The 26807-nt window shown below is 33.1% G+C and overlaps 3 protein-coding genes across 3 annotated transcripts; 1 reads left to right on the top strand and 2 right to left on the bottom strand.

Moving 5' to 3' along the window:
• The first annotated feature begins 290 nt into the window (after nucleotides 1–290).
• Nucleotides 291–2525, top strand: LOC106753087 (pentatricopeptide repeat-containing protein At5g40400). The gene has a single exon (XM_014634905.2). It carries the CDS (start codon nucleotides 472–474, stop codon nucleotides 2392–2394), a length of 1923 nt encoding a protein of 640 aa, XP_014490391.1. The 5' UTR covers nucleotides 291–471; the 3' UTR covers nucleotides 2395–2525.
• Nucleotides 2526–4380: 1855 nt separating this feature from the next.
• LOC106772139 (zinc finger CCCH domain-containing protein 41) lies at nucleotides 4381–14694 on the bottom strand. Its single transcript, XM_014658335.2, has 5 exons — nucleotides 14508–14694; nucleotides 12464–13352; nucleotides 9318–10514; nucleotides 8709–9044; nucleotides 4381–5181 (listed from the first exon to the last, which is right to left on the bottom strand). Exons 2-5 carry the CDS (start codon nucleotides 13247–13249, stop codon nucleotides 4735–4737), a joined length of 2766 nt encoding a protein of 921 aa, XP_014513821.1. The 5' UTR covers nucleotides 13250–13352; nucleotides 14508–14694; the 3' UTR covers nucleotides 4381–4734.
• A 5718-nt stretch (nucleotides 14695–20412) lies between these two features.
• Nucleotides 20413–24170, bottom strand: LOC106774595 (arginine-glutamic acid dipeptide repeats protein). The gene is made up of 3 exons (XM_014661636.2): nucleotides 23744–24170; nucleotides 22775–23053; nucleotides 20413–21802 (listed from the first exon to the last, which is right to left on the bottom strand). The coding sequence occupies exons 1-3, from the start codon at nucleotides 24053–24055 to the stop codon at nucleotides 20651–20653; spliced, it is 1743 nt and encodes a 580-aa protein (XP_014517122.1). The 5' UTR covers nucleotides 24056–24170; the 3' UTR covers nucleotides 20413–20650.
• Nucleotides 24171–26807: the final 2637 nt, after the last annotated feature.

The raw sequence follows: 26807 nt of genomic DNA, 5'->3' as shown, positions 1-26807 counted from the left end.
CAAGTAACAAAAGGAAGTTTTTTTCTTTTTCTTTTTTACTTTTTGCTACATTCTTTTATAAGTTGATAAAACGTAAACAGTTTTAAAAATTATAATGGTAGAATACGAAAATAAACTTAGATGATAAAATACTCTAATATTATTAATGAGTCAAATAAAGTTTAGAAAATGAAACAATTTTACATGTATTAAAGATTTTTTTTTATTAGTACATCCGTAAACATTTAATAAATTAGTAAAATATATGAAACTAAAAATTACAGTAGTTGAAAGAAAATATAATTAAAATAATAATAAATAATAAAATTTCCAATTCTACAGCTAACTTTTAAAGCCATAAAATCTGACATCGAAATTTATGTAAATTCTCCATCATGGTAACCCAAAACTCAAATTTTCACTTCATCACAGTGACAACGTTGTCCACCCAAAACCTGATATGTTGTTCTTTCTTTCTTTCTCTTCACCAACATGATTCGTCGACCTTCAATCTATCTTCCGACACTGTTTCAATCATTCTCCAACTCAACTTTCACTGATAAAACCCTTCTTTCTTCTTCTTCTTCTTCTTCTTCTTCTTCTTCTTCTTCTTCTTCTTCTACTCTCATCACCCTTCATGATTCCCACTCCAATCGCACTTTGAGTCCCTTTTACAATCTTCTCCCTCCCACCCAAAACCCCAACAACATCGTAAACCTCATCTCTTCGATCCTCAAACACGAAAGTTCCCACCTTTCCCTTCTCCAAAATAATGACATCAAAGGGATTCTCCCCCACTTGGGTCCCCATGAAATTTCAAGGGTCTTGCTCAGATGCCAGTCTGATCACTCTTCGGCCATCACTTTCTTCAATTGGGTTAAAAAAGATTTGAATATCACACCAACTGTGCACAACTACTGTGTAGTTCTTCATATACTTGCTTGGTCTGGAGTGTTCTCTCAGGCCATGGAGTTATTGTCTGAATTGATACAAATGGTTGAAGTTGAGGGTGTTTGTGTTTCTTCAAATGAGGGCATTTATGAGAATCTTGTGGCGTGTACTGAGGATTGTAATTGGAACCCTGTGATATTTGACATGCTTCTCAAGGCTTATGTGAAAGTTGGAATGGTTGAGAAGGGTTTGGAAACTTTTAGGAGGAACATTGAGGCTTGTTTTATCCCCAATGTGATTGCTTGCAATTGTTTGCTGAGTGGGTTGTCTAGGTTTAATTACATTACTCAGTGTTGGGAAGTATATGAAGAGATGGGAAAACTTGGAGTACATAGGAATGCTTATACTTTCAACATTATGACCCATGTTTTATGCAAAGATGGAGATACTGATAAGGTGACAGGATTCTTGGAGAAGATGGAGGAGGAAGGTTTTGAACCTGACTTGGTCACATATAACACACTTGTTAATAGTTATTGTAAGAAAAAGAGATTGGAGGATGCTTTTTATTTGTACAAGATCATGTATGTTAGAGGTGTGATGCCTAATTTGATCACATACACAACCTTGATGAATGGTCTTTGTGAAGAAGGGAAGATCAAGGAGGCTCATCAGCTTTTTCATCAGATGGTTCACAGAGGCATAGATCCAGATATTGTGTCCTATAATACTCTTGTGTGTGGATATTGCAAACAAGGTAAGATGCAAATGTGTAGATCAATATTGTATGAAATGATAGGAAATAGGATTTGTCCTGACAGCATCACTTGTAGGCTTATAGTTGATGGATATGTCAGGGATGGAAAACTTGTGTCAGCATTGAACACTGTTGAAGAGCTTAAGAAATTTAGAATTAAGATTCCTGAAGAAGTATATGACTATCTTGTAGTTGCATTGTGTAAGGAATGTAAGCCATTTGCTGCTAGAAGTTTTCTGCATAGGGTAATATCTGAGGATGGCTATATACCTAAAATGAACACATACAATAAACTGGTTGAGTCTCTATGTGGATTGAATAATGTGGAAGAGGCATTAGTTTTGAAATCTGAGATGGAAAAGAAGAGCATGAAAGTGAATATTGTTACCTATAGAGCTCTTATAAGCTGCTTGTGTAGAGTGAAGAGGAGTCTTGAGGCTGAAGGTTTGGTGGAGGAAATGATCAGTTCTGGTATGTTACCTGATGTAGAAATAAGCAGGGCATTGATAAAAGGGTATTGTGAGGAAAATAAGGTTGATAAAGCTGTGTTCTTATTGAAACTCTTTGCCAAGGAGTTTCAAGTTTATGATAATGAAAGCTACAATGCAGTTGTGAAAGTGTTTTGTGATGTTGGTAATGTGACAGAGTTGATGGAGATTCAGGATAAGCTGCTCAAAGTGGGGTATGTTCCTAATAAGTTAACATGCAGATATGTGATCCATGGATTGCAGAAAGCTATGGAGGTTGATCATGAGATTTTACCTTAATTTTGAAATAAAATAAAATTAATTTTACCTTAATTCTGAAATTATTTTTTCAATCATTTTCAAAATCAAGTGTCTTCTTACATTTCACATATACCCTTTTCATCATCAGCGATTATACTTAAGGAACTAAAATAAATAAATGAATACTCATTCATTAGTGTAGATGTATGAAATTATTTTGCAGATAAATTACAGTTATCTAAAAAACATAGTTCTTATTGAAATGATGAGATTTTTTAAATTAGTGGCAAATAATAGGTTATAGTTAAAAATCGTAGTTTAAAAGGTTTGCTTTAGGCTATTGTCTAATAAATGACTATTTTTAACTATAACGTTAAGTCCTAAAATAACATAATCTTCATTGATGGTTTTTTTCCGAAGATTTTGGCTCGATATGCCTTTTAAGTCAAATGAATTTGAAGTCGATTTTCTTTTGTAATAATATTAATAAATATTCGTTTTTCTAAATTAAAGTGTTTTAATTTAAAACAAAATTAATATACAAACTTTTATATTATGATCAATTTCACAAATGTTAAATTTACTTAATTGTCTTTTCGTATGAATATTAATTAAGAATTCATGTATTTCTTTTTTAATAATTGAAATTTTTATGTTTTAGATGGAAATGGAATTATGTAAATAGAAATGGTGAACATAAAGATGAATTAAAGCAAAAGTATTTGAAAAACAAGAAACGTAAAGTACAATAAATGTAAATATAGAAAAATAAATTATCAACGATAAAACAAAAATTGATAAAAAAAAAAAAAAAATCTAAGAGTAGTGACTTAAATTGCTACAATTATTATCACTGAATTTATCATTTTGCTATTCGTGATGTTCTCAGTATTTGTGTTAAATATACAATTTAATGTCCATTTTTGAATATAAATGACCTATTTATGTTTTTTTCATTCTTTTAGGAAGCTATGACAAAATAAAATAAAAAAATTACATAACATGCAACAACCATTTAAAAATTGTCACCGTTGCATCTGGTATGCCTTCTAAGTCCATGTCTGCAGCAATTGCTTTTTCTTAGGGTTCTCTTTAACTTTCATGTATAGTTAATAAACCCATAACAAGATTTAAATTATAAAATTTGACTTTAATGTATAAGGATGAATGTAGCTAAATTTTTTATCGTGCATAATAATATGCAATGTAGAAAAAGGTCATTAATGATTGACATAATTATACTAAAATTTATGTTAAAAATTTTATACACATTATTTATATAATTTAATATACTTTCATTTTCGTAAAATAAAATAAATCAATTTGACTAGTTGACCTATTTTATTCCCATCAATTCAAAAAATAGACGAGATTATCCCACTTATTGTAAAGGGATTTGATTTGAGACTTTAACTTGTTCGTTCCCCTTATTTTAAAATTTATATAGATATACAAATTTAATATATTATAGACGATAATACTAAAAATATAAAACATATTTTCTGACTTTTTTAGATAATTTGCTTTTATGATATAAATAATGGTACAATAATTTACAATAACAGTATAAAATTTAATATATGAAAATTAAATTACAAACGCATAGATACTACCATAGACAATGTCTTCATTGTTGTCATCAATGCAAACATCAGTACTAGTATTATCATTATTCTCTTGTCATCTTTAATGGAATTACAAAAGAATAATGACTGAAAAGTAAAAGCATTCAATATTAAATGGCTCAACATTTTTCTCCCGCAAATAATAGGGATTGTATAAACAATAAGTGATTTATAGGTATAAAAATTCAAATCATACGGGCAATAATACTAGTAATAATAACAATATTTTTTCTTAAAAAAGACTGAAATGTTTTTTCCAAACTCTTCGCACAATGATTTTTTGGGGGGATCACTATGCTGTTAGACAAATGTCTCAGATTAAAAGTCTATAACTAATAATCAATATTTATATATTACTGAATTGAAGAAAATTAAAATAATAACTATTAAAGGTATGCAATCAAACTAAGTGTCTAACCGCTTCAATTATATTTCCACTGTAACTACAGACATAAAGGGAAAAGGGTTTCCGAATATTTGTTATGTAAGCGTTCAATGGCTTTTAACAGAATTTTGAACTTCAAAACTTGTATCCTAAAAGTGAACTACATGATGCACCATTCCACTAATACCACCAAATACAGGAGGCAGCCAAAAAGAAGGAAATTTACAAGTCTCTGAGCATTTAAAAAGGAACATGGAATAATAACTTTTCAGAAATTGAAAATAGAAACAAAAAATAAGCCCCTGAAAATTAGAGTTTGATAGATTTTAAATTTTACCTTGCTGTACAAATCTGACCATTAGTAGATCCTTAACAGACACTCCCCTCGGGTGACTGTTTGGGAGAAGAAACTTTTGTGGTAGACTGGGGATCTTCATTTGGTTCCATTTCCACATGCTCCAAACCATTTCTAGTTTCAGAATTTCTATTCTCGCCATCTGATTCAATCACTTCTTGGTCCACAGAGTTTCCTAATTTTTCTTTAGAATGGTCATCTGAATCTAAGGGCTCCTTGGGAGCAGATAGAGATCGTTCTCTACCACTGGTGGCATTACTAGAAATAGTAGGTGTCAACCACATGAATTTCAGATTCTGTTCATTCCAACATTTACCATTGATAAATGCTCTCTCTGCTGCCCAACGGGTAGTGAAAGTTATATGAGCCTCTTGTTGGCTACCATCATTTGTTTGCACGTCTTCTAGCTCTACGGAGGAAAGTTCGCCAAAAGGTGAGAAGTGCTCCTTCAAAACTGCAACCTAAAGGACAGCAATTTATTTGAGAAAAAGTGGAATATGATGAGAAGACTACCTCTCGTTTAATAATGGCACATTAACGAATCTGAGGCGTGTCCATATAAATACATAAACTTTAAATAAACCATGCATAGACTTCTACTAAATTAACCATAAAAATTATTTTATTTCCATCTGATACAAAACAAATGATCTCATGTAAGATTTCTTACTGAAAAACAATTCAAAGAGATATACTTCACTTGGGGTTCTAGGTTTGACAAGATGAGACCAGCCAATAAAGCATATTCATGCAACGCAATGGTTCAACTTATCTAATTAATATTGTATTAGCAATCAAGACAATTTGCAAGGTCAAAAATTAATTGGTAGGGGCTCTTACAGATTAAAAATCCACCCCCAAGATACTGTGTTTTTTTGTGAGATAGTTTAATGTCATAGAGGAATAAGAAGCAAAAATGTTTTAGCAACATCAAGCGAATTAGAATATCATGCTATGGTTCAGACTAATTGCGAACTTATGTGAGTAGATTGATGTTAGATCAAGATGACAATGGATTTGAGAGTCTGCCACTCCATCATTGTGATTTGATAACCAGGCTGCCATATTCATCTCATCAAATCCAATATGTCAGGAGTATACAGCATGTTGTCATTTTCTCTAAACAGAAAACTTACGAGTGACCGTTGACCAACTTGCAAATTTATTCACTAAGGCTTTGAGTAGGGTATGCTGTGATTTATTTGAAACAAGCTCAACGTCATTAAAATCCATGTTTCAGTTTGATGGAGAGTGTAAAGAGTTAATTAAGATTTTCCTTCAGGTTATTGAGAATACATGGGTGTATAGCATAGATGTATTTTGTACTGCACTCCTAACGTAGTAGTATCTGTACAAAAGGAGGTCATTTTATACAGTCTATTCCATTACAGTATACTTTTTGTACTCTTTCTACCCCCTTCGCACAATGATGGTGGGAAACTTCTCTACACTAAGGAGTAGAAAGCAAACTGGCAAGAAAAAATCAGATGAGTGTACATCATAAAGAGAAGACACATGCTATAATTCTGTTCAATTTAGAAACACGAAAAAGAAAGGAATAAATGGCAAATAACTTGGAAAAAGGACAAGTAAAAAATGCCAACTTTATTCGTTTAATTCTGTTCTCTTATAATAATTAAGATCTAAAAACACTAATGTCAACCCCCAACAAAAAAAGAATAAAAAAACAGTACAGGTGGATTCAAAAAATGCAATCCCCATAGGTCATGTTTCAGGGTATGAAAATATATTCTGGGGACTACTCCCTTAAGACTCAAAAAGAACTAATTTGACACTAAATAAGAAAGTCAGTTATTACTAATCTCAACTAAAAAATAACTCTTTCTAAAATACCACTTTTTATTGGAACTTAATATCATGAATACAAAGAAGACTCAGATTTATAATTTTTGGTTCATTACAAAAGAAGTATCCTAAAATGGGTCTGACTTCGGAGTCCAGAAAGATAATAAAAGAGCAGAGAGACTACAACACTGATGGCACATGTTGGGATTTGTTAGGTTTCTTGGAGACAAGAAACCAGATTTATAATTCAGTTTAAGAAATTAACACACAAATCTTCCTGCACAACGTAAATAACACTCTAATTCTGAAAAACATAATACAAGAAAACATCCAACAGCTTCCAAGGCAAGAAATTCCCTTCTACACAGGATAAGTCCTGTTCTGAAACAAAATACACACCACCACCAGGAGGAACCATTTCCTCCTTAAAAGATAACTCCTACTAGATTAAATAACTTCCTCTAACCACCCATAAACTGTCCAACTACTGTTAACTGCTTTGTAACTTCTAATTTTGAACCTTTTTCCTAACATACACCTTAAAAGTCTTATCAATACTCCCGGGAATCCAAACAATCTTGTCAAGGTGAAAATCTGGAAATTGATCGCGAATGGTCCTTATCTTCTCCTTCTTCAAGCTCCTCTTCCTCTTCATTTTCCCCCAAAATTAACACCCAAAGGTTCTTATCAGGACATTTATGACCAAGACTGTATGGTCCTCCACGTTGAAAACTTATGCTCTCTTCCCTTCACTTAATATATTCAGGGTAGGATAAATTCTGCAATCCCCTTGTACTGTTTTCACCTGAATTCGAACTGCCTACCTTAGACTCCAAGGTTACTCTCCCTCCATAATGTGATTGGAACTCCCTGGTTCATTCCAAGCCCCCATCAACGTTTCTAACCGAGAAACCACTCCCCCACTTCCTTGAAAGTGACTTTGATACAAATTACTTCTAGTTGTTGTCCTCTCCCGAGACCTTACATCACTTGAAACTCCTTCCACATCTCTACCTATCTCTATAACTCTTAATAGATCCTTGGGATTGTGTGGTCGGATCTGGATTCTAATACTAACATGGAATCCAGCAAACAAGTATCCCATCAATTGTTCATTTGTCACATTTGTTGCTTGTCCTACTAACATGTCAAATTCCTATATGTATTCTTCCACTTCTCCTTTATGTCTGACAGCAGCCAATTTTTCAAACACTAATGCTCTATCCCTTCCTCCAAACCTTCTTATTAATGCTTCCATCAATTCTTCCCATTAAGGACTTTTGATTTTCTTCCTCCAAAATTTGAACCAATGACTGGCTCCTTCCATACTGATGAAGGCCAACTTGATTCGCTCCTTGGGTGAAACCTCTTGTGCTTAAAAAAAAATTCAGCCCTAGATATCCACCCAATTGGATCCCCTCCTACAAACAAGGAAGTTCCACTCTTTTCATCCACCCCTGTTGGTATTCTCTTTTGTCTTCCTCCCATTCGTCATCAATCTCTGCTTCCTTCAGAACCCCTTTCAATATTCTTAAATTTGCGCATAACATCCTCCATCATATCACTGAGCCTTTGAAAGTTGGCTCTAGATTCCTCTCTCATTTCCTCAAATACCCTCTCTACCATGCTCACTCTACTTTCCATGACTCTCTTGGTGTTTTTAATCCGACAGGTTGAATCAATTGTTAGGCTTCTTGGAGACACAAATCTTATTACGCAACGTAAATAACACTCTAATTCTAAAAACATAATACAAGAATACATTCAACAGCTTCCAAGGGAAAAAATTCCCTTCTACACAGGACAAGTCCTGTTCTGAAACAAAATACACACCACCACTAGGAGGAACCGTTTCCTCCTTAAAAGATAACCCCTACAAGATTAGATAACTTCCTCTAACCACCCATAAACTGTCCAACTACTGTTAACTGTTTTGTAGCTTCTAATTTTGAACCTTTTTCCTTATATACACCTTAAAAGTCTTATCAGGATTCCAGATCAAAGCAAACTTTATCCAATAAAGGTGAACATGTATGTGACACCGATATTTACTATTCTCAAATGTGAATGCATGCCTGAATCTCCAACAGGGGTTGTGTATGGGGACCTTATAGTAAAAACAATTGCATAAACAAGGAGATTCATTGAAAACTTGACTACATAAGACATTGAAAATACTTACATTAGTTAGACCAGCTGGCAAAGGTGGGATGATACGAAATGCAGCAGGACGATTGTCCAATTTGTATCTATTTAGAGGCATTAATGGTTGAATCGGGTGCTTCAAGCCTGTAGGTTCTTGCAGTCTTGCTGCTGTACTTGTTTTAGGACTTTGGGGTACAGTATTGACCAGCTGTTTATTCTTATCAGCTGCTGCCTCTGTGTGTGGGGATGTCATACCACCTTCAGTATCCGATGATTGAGGAGGAGAAGCCAGTTTGGCAACATCAGACGCTGTGCCTAATTTGAGTCTCTTGGCAGCTTGCTCATTAGACAATTCACCCTTGAGGCCAGAAGCCTGTAATTAGAGCCCATATGATGAGAGGGAGAAATGATGTCTATACAAGAAAGATGATAACAGAAAGTAACAGGATAATGATGAATATGCCTAACTTCTACCAGATATACTTCACATAGACTTGGAAAGGGTAATATTGCTTGTTATTTGACATTAAAGCCTAACCAATCATCACTAAAGGTATTATATTTAGCTTCTTACAGGCAAAACATTATTAGCCAGTAAAACAATGTATAATCAACTACAATTAAAATAAGGGTCTTTAAGTTTTACTTGTTTCTCAAATTTGTTCAACTGGCGCTTGAATTCATTGCGCTTCTGATCTAGCATTTCCTGCTTCTTGCGCAGTTCTTCCTTTAGATTCTCCAAGTTTACAAGCTTCTTCTGCAAAGGAGGTGGAACCTTGAGTCCATCAGTGATGACAGGCTTAGGTTGATCAGTGGGTGATGATACTTCATATGTAGTCTTTGAAGCATCAGCTTGATGGATGTCTTTTCCCCTATCAGTGACAACAGGATGAGATGGAACAAAAGCAGGTGCTTGCCCACGGGGAGTTACAATCATGCCATTCCCAGTGTTGGTACTATCACTGCGAACGCTATCACGATTAGCCCACCATAGCTTGATAAAACGATTACCCATTACAGCATCCGGTGCCTTCAAAGCAGCTTCAGCCTCTTCCCTCTTAGAGAATTGCACAAAAGCTCGTTCACTGTTCAATGGAATATAAATGTCAATAACTTCCCCAAACTTCTTAAAATGAGCTAGAAGTGCCTCTCTCTTGTTACTTTTATGAGGTATTCCATTTACAAATAGAGTTCGCAATGCCTTTTGTGATGACTTTCGTATAGTACGCATACTATCAGTTTGTGCTTTCAAAGAGACATCAAAGGCTTTTGGGTCTGCATCATCTGCTATATTTTGCTTTACTTGCAAAGAAGCATTGTGAGCACCAACTAATTCATCGTTATCTTCCTTTAATTGATTCTCAGGATAATGAAAGGAACCCATTGCAGTGTTAGTTTTTTCTTTTATGTCAAATCTGTTTTTTGAACTACCAATTCTGGCCCAGACAGATGAACTGGCACCCTGTGAACTGATAGATGTTCTGGCAGCTCCAACAGGACAATCACCATCTGGAGCATCATTCATTATGGGCTCAGTTTCCTCATTCTTAGATGACTGAAGGGTTAGGAGCGCATTTGAAGGCTCCAGACCACTATCATTCCAAAGTGGTTGATCAGGATCATAAAGATCAGCTCCACTTGTGCAACCAGCAGGACCAGTAAAAGCACCATCCAATGTCAAACCATCATCATTGACTACAGACTTAGAAACTTTTCCAGGTAAACATTTGTTGTTCATCGAAGTGGTAGAAGCATTTACAGAATGTAAAGATTCAGATCCAGCAGGTGCTCCAATTAAGTGTGCACTTGGAAGTGAAACAGGAAGGTTAAACTGTGAAAGACTCTGAATTATGAACAACAAATTAATTAGTTAGTTTCACAATGAATGAACCTTATAAAGAAAAATATTCATCACTACATCTAATCCAACCCCACAGTCAGTTCATACAATGTGTGAAATAAATACTGATATTGGATATTTGAAAGTTCTATGAAATGCAAATGTGTTACAAAAAACCCAATAGTTTTATGTAAACATTCTATTAAAAAATAAATGCAAGCATGCCATGTTCAAGAGTGTTCATATAATATCACATTTTCGAAAAGCAATGCCAAGAAAACAGAAAACATGGGGGAAAATTTTCATAAACGACATTTAAAAAAAAAAAAGATCCCCCTATAAATCATGATTTTATTCTTTATCCATATAAACTAGAGGAATGACACGTAACATGAGAGGAACTGAGGAAAAACATACTTTAAAATTTGTAAAGCTATTTTTTTAAATATTGAAACTTCTTCTCATTGGCTTAATGCCTTAAAAACTCAGATATTGGACTATAAATCATGTATGAATAATCAGCAGATATTAGCTTATATAAATTGACTAACTACATTTATTATACATGAATAGAGGATATATTGTTTCTTCTAAATTAAAGATTACATGATTATAATAATAAACAAAATATATTATTCTGATTCTCAACAATAAGTTTCTCAATTCACAAATTACTTCAACTAAGACCCATTTATGTTTTCAGTGTTTGGTGTTGCATTTTATAATAAATGTATTTAATATAGTATAATGTAAGCCATGCTTCAATGTTGCACTTCCAATTGCTCTACAAGGAACGATCTTTTTTTTTTTCTCTTTGATAAAACAGTTTGATTAAATGATAGGAACTTGGGTATTTCAAGCTACCTATATTCCACATTGAGTAATATGGGATGCTCAAGTATTAAATTTTCGGTGCACCACCATTAGCTTTATGGGTGAGTTCCCCAAGTGTTTAGGTGGTATCAGAGTGAGTTGTCGGTGTCTCTGAAATATGAAGGGTTTTAGTCACTGGAGGGTTCTAACCAACAAGGAAATTGAGTGAAGTGTCACCATGTAAAAAGTGTCACAAAGTAAAAGCCATTGAGACGTTGACTTTTGGGAGCAGTACAATGATAGGGATTTGAATATTATGGGTGCCTAACTCCCACAATGAGTAGTATGAGATATTTTCTGGAGCATTTAAGTGTTTGGTTCTCCCAACTTAATATTTTGGGTGAGTTCCGCAAGTGTTTAGGTGCCTATTAACTGGTATCAGAGTTAATTGCTGGTGTCTCTGTAAAGGCTACCTACAAAGGGTTTTAATCAATGGAGGGTTCTAACCAACAAGGAAATTGAGTGAAGTGCCACCATGTAAAAAGTGTCACAAAATGAAAGTCATTGACATTGACTTTTGGGAGCAGTACAATGATAAGGAATTGAATAGTATGGGGTGCCTAATTCCCACACTGAGTAGTATGAGATATTTTGTAGAGTATTTTAAGTGTTTGGTTCTCCCAACTTAATAGTTTGCTTTTAAGGGTCAAATTCCCATGTGCTTGGATTCTTAGCATTAAGATTCAAGGAAATTGAGACATGCAAATGAGGATATCAGATAATCAAACATTCCTACAACAGCCCAAAACCAAGAAAATGCAACCACCACTCTGACAAATTTTGTCCCAACCATGCCAGCCAGACCATTTACTAAATCGCCCATATGAACATCTGAAACATTATTGGCGTGCAATACTATTGAATTGATTCCACTGCTAAATCACCCACATGAAAATCTAAAACATAATTTATGTGCAATAATATTGAATTGATTCTACCTACAGTCAATCAATTTTCCATTTAAGTGAAACAAAAAAAACATTATTCTACTTTGTAGAAAAATCTTCATGCAATTTGAAATTTAAGCTTCACCATTCTTAGCTATAGAACAGGAAATGTAATAGGAAAAAACAAGGTACCTGAACATCTTCAATGACAATCCGATTAACACCATGTTCCATAGGACACATGTCCCCTCTAAGGCAAAATCCACGCTCCTCGAAATCTCTACACCGTTGGCGAGAAATATTGACATTCAAAGAAGAATTAATAGGTGGTCTGAGCGTTCCCTGTAAACCCATTGGATGAAGCATATCTAGACCACCATTGGGCACAGCTGGAATTAAGCCAAATGTATTCCACGATGCATTTTGTGCATTTGAAACATTGGGTATCCCACGTCCAGCATAAAGGCTTGGTGGAATGGACCCTTGCGGAACCATTTGTGAAGCAACATCCATTGAGCCAAACCTAGATTCACGTTGATTCCAAAACCCAGATTCCCTGCCTCTTCCCCTGCCAACACCAGGATCTCCAGGAAAAGATGGGTTTCCACGTAGTCTTTGACTCATTTCCAGAGGTGTTCGAGGAACTGAAGTCAAGCCAGGGCGCCTTCTATCAAACTTGAAGTATATATCTTTATCTGAGGTGGCATCGCTGTAAGTTTTCAGTGTTTCAAAGGCTTGTGATTCATTTACCCTGAAGGGATGCCTATTACCAAAAGTTTTGTTACGCTTTTTGAATGGCCTATTAATAACAGGATCTGAAACATCTCTCTCCAAAGATTGAGAGCGAGCTTCCCTCCTTCGATGCTTATGATTACGATCATCATCATCATCTTCACTCACTTCCTTTTCCTCTGGCTCACTGACACAATGAGATGGTGCAACAGACTCAGGTTTTGGAGACGAAACTTTCAGCTCCATTGATTCACTTATAACAATATTTACAGTGTCTTCTTCCAAACACCAACTAGAAAGTATAAGCCAGATTACGTTGTCAGAAATAGCCCCAGAAATACAAAGGAACCTACATCAATAGAAAATATAGGAGATCCAAAGTGAGATAATTTGGCATCATAATCTCAAATAAAAGACTAGAAAAATTACCCATAGCAAATGCACTGGGCACTAACAGATTACATGCATGTTACGTTAGCTTTTAATGACAAGTTTCCTAGTCATGTATCATTACACCCAAATGAAGGAAATTGTCAGTGGTCAAATTGGCAACTAAATTCTGAAAATTGTGATACTTCCAGAATATCAAAAGATATCTATACGAAATTTACAATCATCTGTCCAACTGGAGCAAGTGAGAAATGCCTACACCTTAAGCAATAAGTTTAGAATTTGGCAAGTCCCTAATATGTGAACTATGCAACACTGGCGCAAAGTAACACAATAAAACCATAAAATTTCTTTCAATCACTTAAAACTTAACTCTTTTTGGAGCGTCATAGTTAGAGAATCATCCAACTTTTGAGGATACACAACCAAGTGTAAAGGTTCACCAAAGACTACTAAAAAAACACAAATGTAGCATCTGGGCAAGATAATTCAGCAATAATCACACAGTATAATAGGATACAACCATATTAGTGCAAACATATAAAAAGGGATAACAGATCCCCAGCTACCCAACATTATCATAAAAAACAATGTAGTATAAAAAATTTCACCACATTAAACTAAATACTAAAGTATAACCCACACTAAAGTAATAAGCAGCTAAAACCTGCTGGAGAAGCCCTAGGAATCCATAAAATTACAAAAAATAAAATAAAATAAAAGACAACGCGTCTTTGTTTGTCTCTAATTAACCCCAAACGATTGCCTAATTCGAAAGATCCACTTAGTGCTGTTTGCCCTAACAAACATTCTCATTCGCACACACGGCGTTGCAATAACTTTCCCCAATTCAAATGATCGAATAATAACAAACAACCACTACACTGTGTACATGAGGGGTTATGCACTTCTGTATTGTGCCACACATAGCGACAGAGAAAATCACCGAAATTACGCATCCCTTTGACAACACGAAAATTCAGTTAAACCTAAAGAGAAAGCAATCGCCCGCCGGTGTAGCTATTTCGTTCATTCCTTCAATTAGGATAGGATAGAGGAGCAAAGCAATTAGAAGAATAAACAATTGTCTTGTCCACGAAATTAGAGAGAAAACCTGAGAAGAAAAAGTGGTGGAATTGAACCACGCACGACGGAGCCAGGCAGCGATTGCGGTTAGCAGCGGTGGCGGCGGCGATTGGGCGACGGAGGAGCTTAGAGTGAGAGCCTGGTGCCTGCGCCTCTCTTCTGCCTTGGAGACTTTGCAAGAGAGGAAACAAACACAACACCTTAATCAGATGATTTTTTTATTATCGAATTTTATTTTATTATTTCTCCCCTTTCTTCTTTGCCTTTTTCGCATGTCAGATCAAAACCATGTAAATTGAAAATTATATTTTATTTGTTTATTTATTATTAATTAGAATGTAATTTCAATGTATAATCATACAAATAAAATTTTAAATAATTGTTTAAATATTCCTATCCTACATAATTTTCAATTATTTAATAATACAAAAGCAAATTTATATGAACAAAATTAAAATGGTTTATATATAATAATAATAATTATTATAATTGTTTCCAATAAGAGGTTGTTTATTTATTCGTTTAGTAGATTGGAAATATTTGAGAGAAAAAACAATGAAAGTTGTATAATTTAATTGATTTAATAAAAATAAAAGATATATAAAAAGATGAATAGAAGTAAAAAGTAATTAATAGAATTGCTCTCTTTTTTTTTTTTTTTTTGTTCTTTACTCCCCTATAAACCTTTAATACATGTGTTATTTTTCTTTCCTGGGTTTTTCCTATTTATAAATATAACATCCTCCATTTATATTAGTTACTAACTATATTTAAATTTCATAATCAAATATTTAATATTAAATAAATTTATTTATTTTTAAATATTTAAATAAAAATATATTTTTCTTTTATTTTAATTAATGAACTTGTACTGTACAAATAAAAAAAAATTATAATTATAACATTTAGATATTTATAATATAAATCATATATTATGTAAATGATATTTTATCAAGTGCAAATCTCATATTTAAATGAAAAGATTAACTTATTTATCCAAATCTATTACTGTGTGAAAATTTATTTGAATCTTTATAAAGATATTATAAAGTGAAACTAATGAATTTATCTAAAATTTTTGTATATCAATTGTTTATCTTATATTTGTGATTGTAATTTATATATATATATATATATATATATATATATATATATATATATATATATATAAATATTTAACAAATAATAGTAATAATGGATAACATTTGTGGTAGTTGTAAATATAAGTGGACATAAGTATACATTTACCTGTATTCAATAGTGTCTCATTGTTAATAAGAAATATTTATATTTTAAAAAATATATTTGAAATTTTAAATGAGTGTGAATACTTAATATATAAATTTATATTTTTATATTGAATATTATTATTTAGTAATAACCTAATTTGGATGGTTGAAATAACAACTAGAAAAAATAAATCTTGTTACTATAACATCACAATAAATCTATAACATAGTCTATGATTCATTCTTGGAGTTAACATGAATAATAATAAAGAACAGTAAGAGATAAAGACTTAGGTGGATAAGAAAATATGAAATTTCATATAGAATTAAAAGTTATACAGTAAATGAGATGTTTGATACAATATACAAGCTAAGACCGAATGGTCATGGTAACAGTTCAAGACCGAATGGTCATGGTAATAGTTCAAGACCGAATGGTACTACAAAAGGTATCTAGACCAAAAGGTTTTCACAAAAGGGTATATAAACCAAACGGTAATACAGGTAATGAAAACTATAAATATAAACCTATTTACTGGACGGTCCTACACTATCCTCTGGTCGCACGGCTTGCAGGGCTTCTTCCACTGAATCTTCGAAATCGTCCTATGCTCATACCCATTAGATGATCATTGCAGTGAAGAGAACAATTGATCAGTTAAGACCGAACGGCACATGGACAAGACAGGAAATAAAGGTAAGCTTATGTAAATTTAATTAAGTATTTTCAACATACATTTCAAGAGAAAACATGAAAACCGAATGATATAAACATCATTCCATTCATACAATCTTCATATATAAAATCAATATAAACCGAACGGTAAACCACATCCTGACCGACCAATACTGACACTCTTCGGACGGTATGAACCATGTAGCTCGTCGCTCTTTGCACCCGGGTGGACCTGGCTGGGATACACTTAACAGACCGCCACCCGAGGTTAGTCCAGTGGAACCACCTCGGTATAGAAATACCCTGAGGCTAAAGGACCTCCTACCATTCCCACGCATGAGTTACCCTTCTCTACATGAGTAGGCGTAATCATGGAATATTAGTATAGAACGAAGCCTGAGTCTGACCACGATCATACTTTACCAATCCAATTCCAAACCATGAGACATTCCTCCTTGGAATTCTCTTAAACCGATCATAATAATCTCATTCTTTCCATTCCATAATCATCCAAAATCCATAATACAACACATTCTCATCCAGATTTATTCTTTACTATGTATATAAGAGGTACGTTAAGAAACATGATCGATCGGTCAGATACTCATAATAAGACCAAACATAAAAGAAGCTCTAGTAAGTTACCGAACGGTCAATCAAGAAGGAAACCGAGCGCTATTTGAAGACCAAGAAATATAAATAATTCATGAGAACGAACGAATGTTCAACAATGGGTTATCTTTAACAAAACCGAGTACTTTACAGTTTGGGTCGAATGCCTTGACATATATAAACAAGAGTTCTTTTCAATAAAGCGAGTGTCAGTACAAGACCGAACACTCTTTTGGGAATCAAATGCCAGTATAAGACCGAACACTCTTCCAAGGAGATAATATTAATATAAGACCAATAACTTCAGGAACCAAAGTGCTAGTCTATGACCGAGCACTTTCCAGATCGAGCACTCTTAAGACCGAGCACTCAACAATAGATATTAACAGTGTAAGACCGAACGCTATTCAGAGGAATTAATCATAAGACCGAGTACCTAGTCTATGACCGAGTACTTCATAAATTCGAGTACTCGATCTATGACCGAGTACTTTCAATAAACATCATTAATATAAAACCGAATGCTCAATGTATGACCGAACGTTCTAAACAATTAATACAAATCTAACAGCTAAGAGTCAAACTTTTACAATTTATTTGGAATGGCTAGACTACACAATTTAGTAAGGGAATATATATAAGTTCTTATAAGGCCGATCGGTCATCAACTGACCTCCTACAGAGGGGCTCAGCCCAGACCGATCGTTTTAGGGGAAACCGAACGGTCCTAATGACCATCGGTTACAAATTCAAAATTTCACTAAGTTAAATAATCCTATGGATAATTTCATACCAACATCAAACATGCATTTCTCAAACAGCAAGATCATACTTCCATATTTAGTTTCAAATCATACAACCATCAATCATATACTCATAAAAATCATACATACTAAAATCATCATAATTAAATTTATAAGCTTCCCTTACCTCTAATTCCAGTTAAGCTTCTAAGTCTTTAGGTAAACTACTCCTATGGATCCCAAATATCCAAAGTTGTCCAAATGAAATTCTGATCGGTGCAAGTGAAAGAGCTTGGCACCGGGAAGAACTATTCTGAAAGGAGTAAGGTGGTCGGAGGAAAGGAGGTGGTCAGAATCTTAGAGAGAAGATTGAATGTTCTAGAGAGAAGGAGGAGAAAATGAGTTTTTCTGAAAGTTGAGTTTGAGGAAGAAGAAGAGTTGCATGCAGAAGTGCACCGTTTTTCGAAATGTAACCTTAAATATGTCCTCCATTAAGACTGTTCGGTCCACTGCCTGCACGCCACATGTATTCCACTACCTAAAAATTCCCCTTCCCCTCTACTGCCACACGGTTCACGATGGCGGGGAATTAAATGCAGTTGTCATTTCTGCCTCTCACTCACATGGGGAAACTCAATAGGCGTGCCACCTGTTTCCCACTAAAGAGTTTTGCACTCCGTGTGCTGCCACTTGGATTCCACTTTCTGCAACGCCTACCTTCCCTGCTGCTGCGCAGTTCTCAAAGGTGGAAAATTAAATGGGGCTGGCAGTTTGTCCCCCACTATCATAGGAAATCTAGAAGGGAAATAACACGTGTATTCCACTAAAGTGAAGAATTTAATAGGGTGTGACAGTTACTCTCTTGAATCTTAATTTTTTTTTTGTTTTACATCTCTCAAATACTTACATAATTAATATAAAAACAACTTTGAACATTGATAAAAAAATTAATATACATAACATATACATATAGTAAAATATATTGCATCAATAATCTAATGTTTCCAAAATATATAACATGACTATAACAACAATAGTTATATGTAAGATGTACATTCATTTAAAGACGTTTTCCTCAAACAAAAATTCCATATAATACCAAACACACTAAGTTCCCTTTAATGAAAATCTTAATTAGAGTTGGAAACCTACCATTAAGATCAAATATCAAAATAGAATTTTAAAAAGTTTGGTGATAAAAAGATGGATAATGATACTTTGACAATATTTTTTTTATGTGTCATTATGTTATTAGTTTAAAATTACTCCATATTTAATAATGATAATCATAAACACCATTATATACCAATCATAGGATGACACATAAATTATATTAAAATGTTGTCAAAATATCATTATCTTAAAAAGATAATGATCTTATAAAATTAAAATTTAATTATTGAAATCTTTATATAACTCAAACCCTTTAATACAAAACAGTATAGTATTATATTTTTAATAAAACCACTGATCCTCTTAAACTATTTTACAAAACATCACATTTTCTCTAACCTCAAAAATACACTTAAAAGATGAAAATAAAACTGTCTAATTTCTTCTTCTAATTTCTTCAAAAATACACTTAAAAAAAATAGACATTTGTTATTATAATTAAAAAAAAAAATCAGCAATAAACGGATACAGATATACACATATTCACAAATTTTTATTACAAAAAATCATTTTCTTAACTTCAATTTTTTTTAAAAAAAAATAATTTATTTTTTTGTATATGATATACTTATTTCAAAAACATAGTATAATTTTAATAAACAAAGCAAACTAAACTTCTTACTAAATAAGTAAATTCACAAGAAAAAATGATAAATAGATAAACTCACTACATCAAATGAAAAATATTCACATTTTTTTAAAATGATTCGAATTTAGTCTATTATATAAATACTACAATCTTATTTATTTGAAGAATTTCATGTATGCAAATATTGGTTTCAAGTTATGTTCAAGATATTAAATATCCAAACATATTAATGGATTTTAAATATGCAGTAATAGTTCTTAGTTTCCCATTACTTAAACGTTCAATCTACATGCTTTTAACATTCAATATTCCATATATCTTTAATAATATTAATCACAGATTTGTTTACTTGTAGAGACAAATAGTGTTACTTATATAAAAAATTCCATTCATGTTACTCTGTTGGAAAGTTACTTCCCTTAATTCACCTTGATTTATAGTTGAACTTTACTTTCTTTTGTTTTAACTTTGATTATTTTCAAAATTAAAAAAATAAAAACAAAAATAGTTTTCTTTTATTTTTGAATATGTAATTTTACTCAAAATTTACAAATACAACAAATGATTGTTTAAATTTAAACTTGTAATCAGAAAAAAAATTTTAATTGCAAATTTACTTATTTTCAAAATTAAAAACAGTGAAACATACTTAGAAAATTGATTAACATTAAACCAGCTACCATTCACTCTTAACAGTATCAAATAGTTTAGATTAGATCATATAAGTTGTCATTAGAGTTTGAATGTTCATAGTATTGATCGGGGAAAATCTCAACTCAAATCAATTCCGTACTTAGAATAATTCCTCAACAGAAACCAATCATGTCAATAATAACAATGATTTACGATCACATTAACTATTAAACAAACTATTCTAAATGGTAATCTGGCAGAACTTGAACTGTTGTAAATAATTATCGAAATGAACTTCTATTTATTGCGGATATACAAAGCAAGATGAAAATAGTCATAAATCAGAGCCAGAAAAGTAAACAAACAAGTTTGAACTTTCCAAGGAACAAGAATAGAGAAAGAAGAAAAGAGTTAAAACATCCACTTTGGCACAATCCAACCGAACAACAAGTCTCCACATAAACCACCTTTCATAGCAATTGGTTCTCCTATACATGAATTAATCGTGTTATTATGCTACCGACCAAACCAACTTCGTGGGGGTTGGACTTCACCATCATTCATGAGCTTATCCAGCACTGCATTTAGGTCCACTGATTGACCATTCTCAGTCAGCTTCCGAACTGTTGCCCTCACATGGTCTCTGGGGAATCCCATATTAGCAACTTTATCAACCACATCATCAACGGAAACCCTTCCTCCAGTTCCAGCAGAACCTGAGCTACCACTCACTGCAGATGCAGTAGGGAGTGCTTGTGGGAGTATCCTGGCAGTTGGGAGCTGAGGGTAACCGCTTCCACCACTAGGAGACACTGAAGCAGTTGGCAGTTGTGGTGGTTTCAGTGCAGGATTGCCACCATACTGAGGTGGCCCGCCATAACGATACTGCTCAGCAGGGCCAGAGCCAGATAGGGAACCATATCCAGAAGAATAGCCTGAACTGGGTCTGCTAGATGGCGGTTCATAGGAGTGGGATGGTGCCCCATAGAACTGTTGAGGAGGAGGAGGACCGGTGGGGGACTGAGATGGTGGCTGGCGGACATTGGGAGGATAATTCTGAGGAGGATAAGGTGGTTGTTCCTCAACATGGTGCCCCAGAGGAGGTTGAAGTTGAGATGGATTCATGGATGGATGTGATGGTGGCTGTTGTTGAGGAACATGAGGTGGTGGCTGCTGTTGAGGAACATGAGGTGGCGGCTGAGGGTATTGGGGATGTGGGGTCTGTTGATATTGCTGATGTGGGGTCGGGGCTGCAGCGGGGTGAGTATGTTGCGATAAAGGAAGTTGGTATTGCTGATTAGGAGTTTCCTGAGACTGAACAGGTGCTGGGAAATATGGATCTCTCGGAGGAGCAGCTTGGATTTGGTTTGGAGGGAATTGGCTTGGAAGTTGAACTTGAGGGGGTGGTGGCAAACTCTGTTGTGGAGGAGGTTGAGGAGGAGCATTAGGGGGAGGAATAACAGGAATGGACTGAGGAAGATTAGCAGGGGTAGGAAGCTGTGGTTGAGATTGCACAGGAGCAGGAACAGCTTGCTGCACAGGATCGGTGGTTGTGTTAGATTGAGCTTCTGATTTCTGATTCGTATTGGACACTTGTAGCTTTGCCAATTGCAGCTGAGCTTGCATTATATCTTGCTTGTCCTTGATAGTTAACACCCCAGATTGCACCTGTGTGTTTCATATATCAAACAAAACAGGTAAAAACAGGAGTAGTATGAAAAAAAAAATTCACATATATCATGAAAGCTTCGCGATAAATTTTAGCTTTAGTGCTACACACAAATAGCCCTCATCATAACTTTTGCCCTGAAACATTCATACAAAAAAATTGTTCTACTTTTCCTTTTTTGAATATGAAATAAGAAATTCAGTTTACTACTTTTTAATGATATTTTTCACTATTGCAGAAAAGTTAAAACAGTATTAAATTCAGTCATGCGTGTAAGAGAATTATCAAAGAAGCTTAATATTAATCTTAAGTAGAAAACAATGTAGGAATTGGAGAACTAACCAAATTCACAAACATTTCAATATCATTCACTTTTCTATGTTGCACATGTAAAGATTTACAGCAAGAGTTTCACAATATAAAAACTAACAACAAAAAGACAAGTCAAGTAAAGTCACACATCAAAACATGCGAGTCTATAAAGTGTGGGAAAAGCAACCTTACTAAAAGAATGGCATCACCGTTGGGAGCAAACATACCACACTAGGAAACTATACATACAATATTGTAATACTAAACAACTCCTATGTTCCTGCCATATGAACTGGCAAACTGGAGTTCTATTACTTAGAGGAAAAGCCCGTGAACATTTAACTTCCCAAATTGCAGACAAGAGATTCTTGGTGTATGAGCCACATTTTTTTTGTCAATAATTTTGCTATACAAGTTATCAAGGAAAATTTAAGGACAGAAAAGAAAGAACTCAAACTAAGGACCTACAACTATAATGACAGATTGTCATGATACCTGGTGTGAATATAAAAACATAACAATCAATTTTAATAGTTGTACATTAAAAATGGTTATAGGATTAGGATACGTCAACCTTTGAACTCATTCAGCATAAATAAAATATTACTAATTATTAAGGCGAGAAGGGAACAGGGAATGGAGGATGATAGATAAAGTACCTCTCGAAGAATATTCTCCAGTTGCCTCAATTTTCCATCAGTGCTACCATGATTATTCCCGACAGATACCTTCAAATCATCCACAGAATTTTCAAGATGGTGGGTTCTAGTTTCTAATTGTGTTAACCGTGCACTGACACCTTCCAGTACATTAAGCATATTGTCCATATGCTTCTTCATGGTGCGATCAATGTCAGACAACATTGAAGCATCAGAAGCACTTCTGTCCTTTTCTACAATCACCTTTGCAGGTTCCAATGAATCCAGAGAACTGTAATTCTGCACAAAATAAGGATGGATACATAAAATTTGTGAAGATAAAAACCATAATGACAGTACAAGGAGTTATTACTCCTCCTACACAACACTACAAATGAATCATTACCCTATTATTCAAATACACAAAACCTTGATAACACAACAGAGTAAAATGGCAACTAAAACTATTAAACTGAGAGGAAAACTCAAATTTGAGACGTAAATGATAAATAAAACATAAGATATCATAGGCACACAACTAAGAACCCCGTGAAAAAAAGCTACACATATCCTCCTCCAGCATTGAAAGATAGCAAGCAAATAACCTTTTGAAAGTGCGTGTCCATGATACCAGTTAATCACCACATAACACAACCCAGTTATTCAATTTAAGGGGTGTCAATCTCTAAGTGACGCATCCAAACCAAGTTTTTTCAATTTACAGAAAAGAGTTAATAAAACTTAAAGGGTAAGAAACAGCAATCACAAAACACAGTAGGACAAGTGCAACCTCAAAGATGATTACTAAACAAGACATTAACAACTAATCTAAACCCTAATTAATCAAATACCAACAACAAATTTTAACAAACACCCCACAAGCCAACAAACAAAAAGATGATCGAAAACACAGGATACCCAGATGAGCAAAAAGGCTAAAGACAAAAAAAATCGGGGCTTGAAAGCAAAAGAGCAATTGGGAAAAGTTACTTTGGAGTTGGAATCGGAGTTCCAAGGGCGTGAGAATGCAGCACCGAAATTGGGGGCAGAATCGTAACTGGAAGAGGCGAGAGGGCGAATCGGCTGGAAATCGTAACTGGGAATGATGTCGTCCTTGTTGATCCCATTACCACGCGCATTTTCTTCTTCCTCTTCATCATCATCTTCTTCACGATGATGATTTTGTTGCTGCGGTGGTTCGTGTTTCATGAGGTCGATGAAGTCCTTGCTGTGTTGCTGCGCAGTGGAAGATCCATGAGTGAGATCCATAATCTGCTTGTCCATAAACGGCGTTGTATTCATCGATTGTGGTTTTGTTAGGTGTGAGACGCTGTGGTGTGAGTTCTTAGCATAAGCAAAAGCTTGAAAACCTCTTCAAGAATATCCTTCTTCCTTCTGCACTTTCATACTCTTAAATACAAATTATTTATTTTTCTTCCTTAATTTCTGTTTTATCTTTTTGTGTTGGTTTTCATTCTTTTCCTTGTACAAACTCAATCTTAAAGAGATTTTCTTTTCTTAGTTTCTGTTTTTTTTATTATATTATCATTAATATATCTAAGCTTAGTTTTCTTTATTATATAAGAAAAATATTAGTTTTATATATTTTTTATTTTTAGTGATATTTTTTTTTTATCAAGATTCTTATGTGTATAGAACATGTGATTAAAAATCTAACAGTTTTTAATAAATATATTTGTTCTAAACAAATTGTTAACCAATGTTAATATAAATAGATTTATCTTATTAATTTACTATTATAACGTTTTTTTTTTTAGTTTCTGTTCTATCTTTTTCCTTTGAATGACCATTACTATATTTAAGTTTAGTTTTTTTTTATTATGTAATAAAATATTAGATTTTATTTTTTTTATTTTTAATATGATATTTTTATCAAACAACTTATTCTAAGAAGCCGTATACAACATAAAAATGTGATTAAAATATAACTGTTCTTAATAAATATGTTTTTTCTAAACAAATGTTAATATAAAAAAAAATTTGACCAATCTACTAATATAAAAATCTATAACATTTAGCAATAAATAGATTTTATTTTAAATTTTAAATTAAAAAGTGTTAGGTGCCTAACTAAGTTGTGTAGATCAAACCATTCTATTATAGCTGCAACACGTACGCTCACACAAAAGGGGAAATTGAGTTTTCATTTTTATCTGTTTTTGGTGATTATTGGAGCTCCAACAAGTTCATTTTTCAGTTTCATTTTAATGTAATTTGGTTCTTTTTCAAATTTCCTTTTCATTCTCTTGTGATTTTCAATTTAAATTATGCTACCATTTAAATTGTCATGTTCAATTTTAAAAAATGAATCTAACGTTAAACAAAATTAACGAAAATAAATATCAAAAGAGTATTTAAATCATGTTTTAAGTAACTCTTCTTAGTGTATTTTTCCCTTTTTAATTAAAGTTTATTTAACAAATGCTAATTCGCATATAAAAGTAAAATTGTAAATTTTATCTAATAAACAAAATTATAAATTCATTATAATCAAGTTTTTAAATTATATTAATGTAATTGAATAGTTAAATTAATAATTTTTTTTTTCAGAAAATGAAGGAGTATAGTTTTTGTAGTGGATTGATTGAGTGAAAAGTAAAAAACCTAGTTTTCTTTTATAATTTTAGTATTTTTCTCAAAATAAACAATTATAAAAAATGTTAAATATGTTTTTAGTCTCTCTACTTTGGAGTGATTTTGGTTTTAGTCCATTTTCAAACTATGGTACAATTTAGTCTCTGGTTTTAGTCTTTTTTACCAATTTTTTTTAACTTTATTTGTTGTTTCAAACACATTTCTTAGTTAACATTGAAGCAAAAATGTGTCAAATAGTGTAAACAATCCAAATGCTATAATGAAACGTGCTTGAAACAACAAATAAAGTTAAAAAAATTTGGTAAAAAAAACTAAAATCAAAATTTTCTAAAGTTGAAAGACTAAATTGTACCATAATTTGAAAATTGACTAAAATCAAAATCGCTCCAAAATATAGAGACTAAAAACATATTTAACTCTTATAAAAATAAAAGAAAATCAAGAATCTAATCATTTTTTAATTTAAAAACATAATTTTAGAATGCTGACATGGGATGCTGCACACCTTCCTGGTGGATGGTCTAACATTGTTCATTGAATTCACCAAAGTCACATCATACACAAAAACACAACACGTGTTCCCAATATCCATTCCTAATTTATAAGTTTTCACATATAATTTGAGATATTAAATCAAAATGCATATTCGATACAATTTTTTTTAATAACATTTTAACGTTATTTAAGTGTATAATTGGTCCAAAATTACTTCATAATCAATAATAATAATCATAAACATTACTATGAATCAATCACAAAATTACACGCAAATAATGTCAAAAAAATATTTAGTTAAAATATTTAGTGCTTGAAGATATGAAAACTCCACTTGAACAACCATTTGGCATAACAAAGCTGGTCATAAACACAATTGATATGATTAACTATGTAGGTGTGTGAAAGACAATCCAGTCACATTGCAACTGGATGTTATCAGACATGACAGAAATTGAGACAGAGGTAAATGACCCTGTAAATACTGCTATATTTTTGAGCCAAAAATTGGTCATGCTATATTCTACATCAAATCAATATACTATTTTTGCAAAGAGTTTTAACCCCCACCTTTTTACCCACTTTGCAAAATGATTCACTTATGTTTGCAATGATATTAATGTGGTCAAAATAGGTTAAGAATTTCAAATTTTTTGTTGCTAAACTTAAGATTAAAAGAGGAGAAGAAATATTTTTGGAGGGCTTGAAAAATCCCCTCTTATAATCTTAATCTTCTATTTATAATGAGAGAATTTTGATACAAGAGAATATGGTCTATACTAGACACCTAGAAAACTAGGTACAACTTGACAATGATCCCAATTAGACTTGATTACTCTAACATACTCAGACTTAATAATTATTGTGACACTTAAAAAGGGTGATAAAGGAGAAGATAATGGAAATGACAAGATACTTAATGTGTGTTGCATATGAAAAGACA

The sequence above is a fragment of the Vigna radiata genome, chromosome 1 (assembly GCF_000741045.1).
Source record: "Vigna radiata var. radiata cultivar VC1973A chromosome 1, Vradiata_ver6, whole genome shotgun sequence".
NCBI lineage: Eukaryota > Viridiplantae > Streptophyta > Magnoliopsida > Fabales > Fabaceae > Vigna > Vigna radiata.
This window is presented reverse-complemented; position numbering and strand designations above follow the sequence as displayed.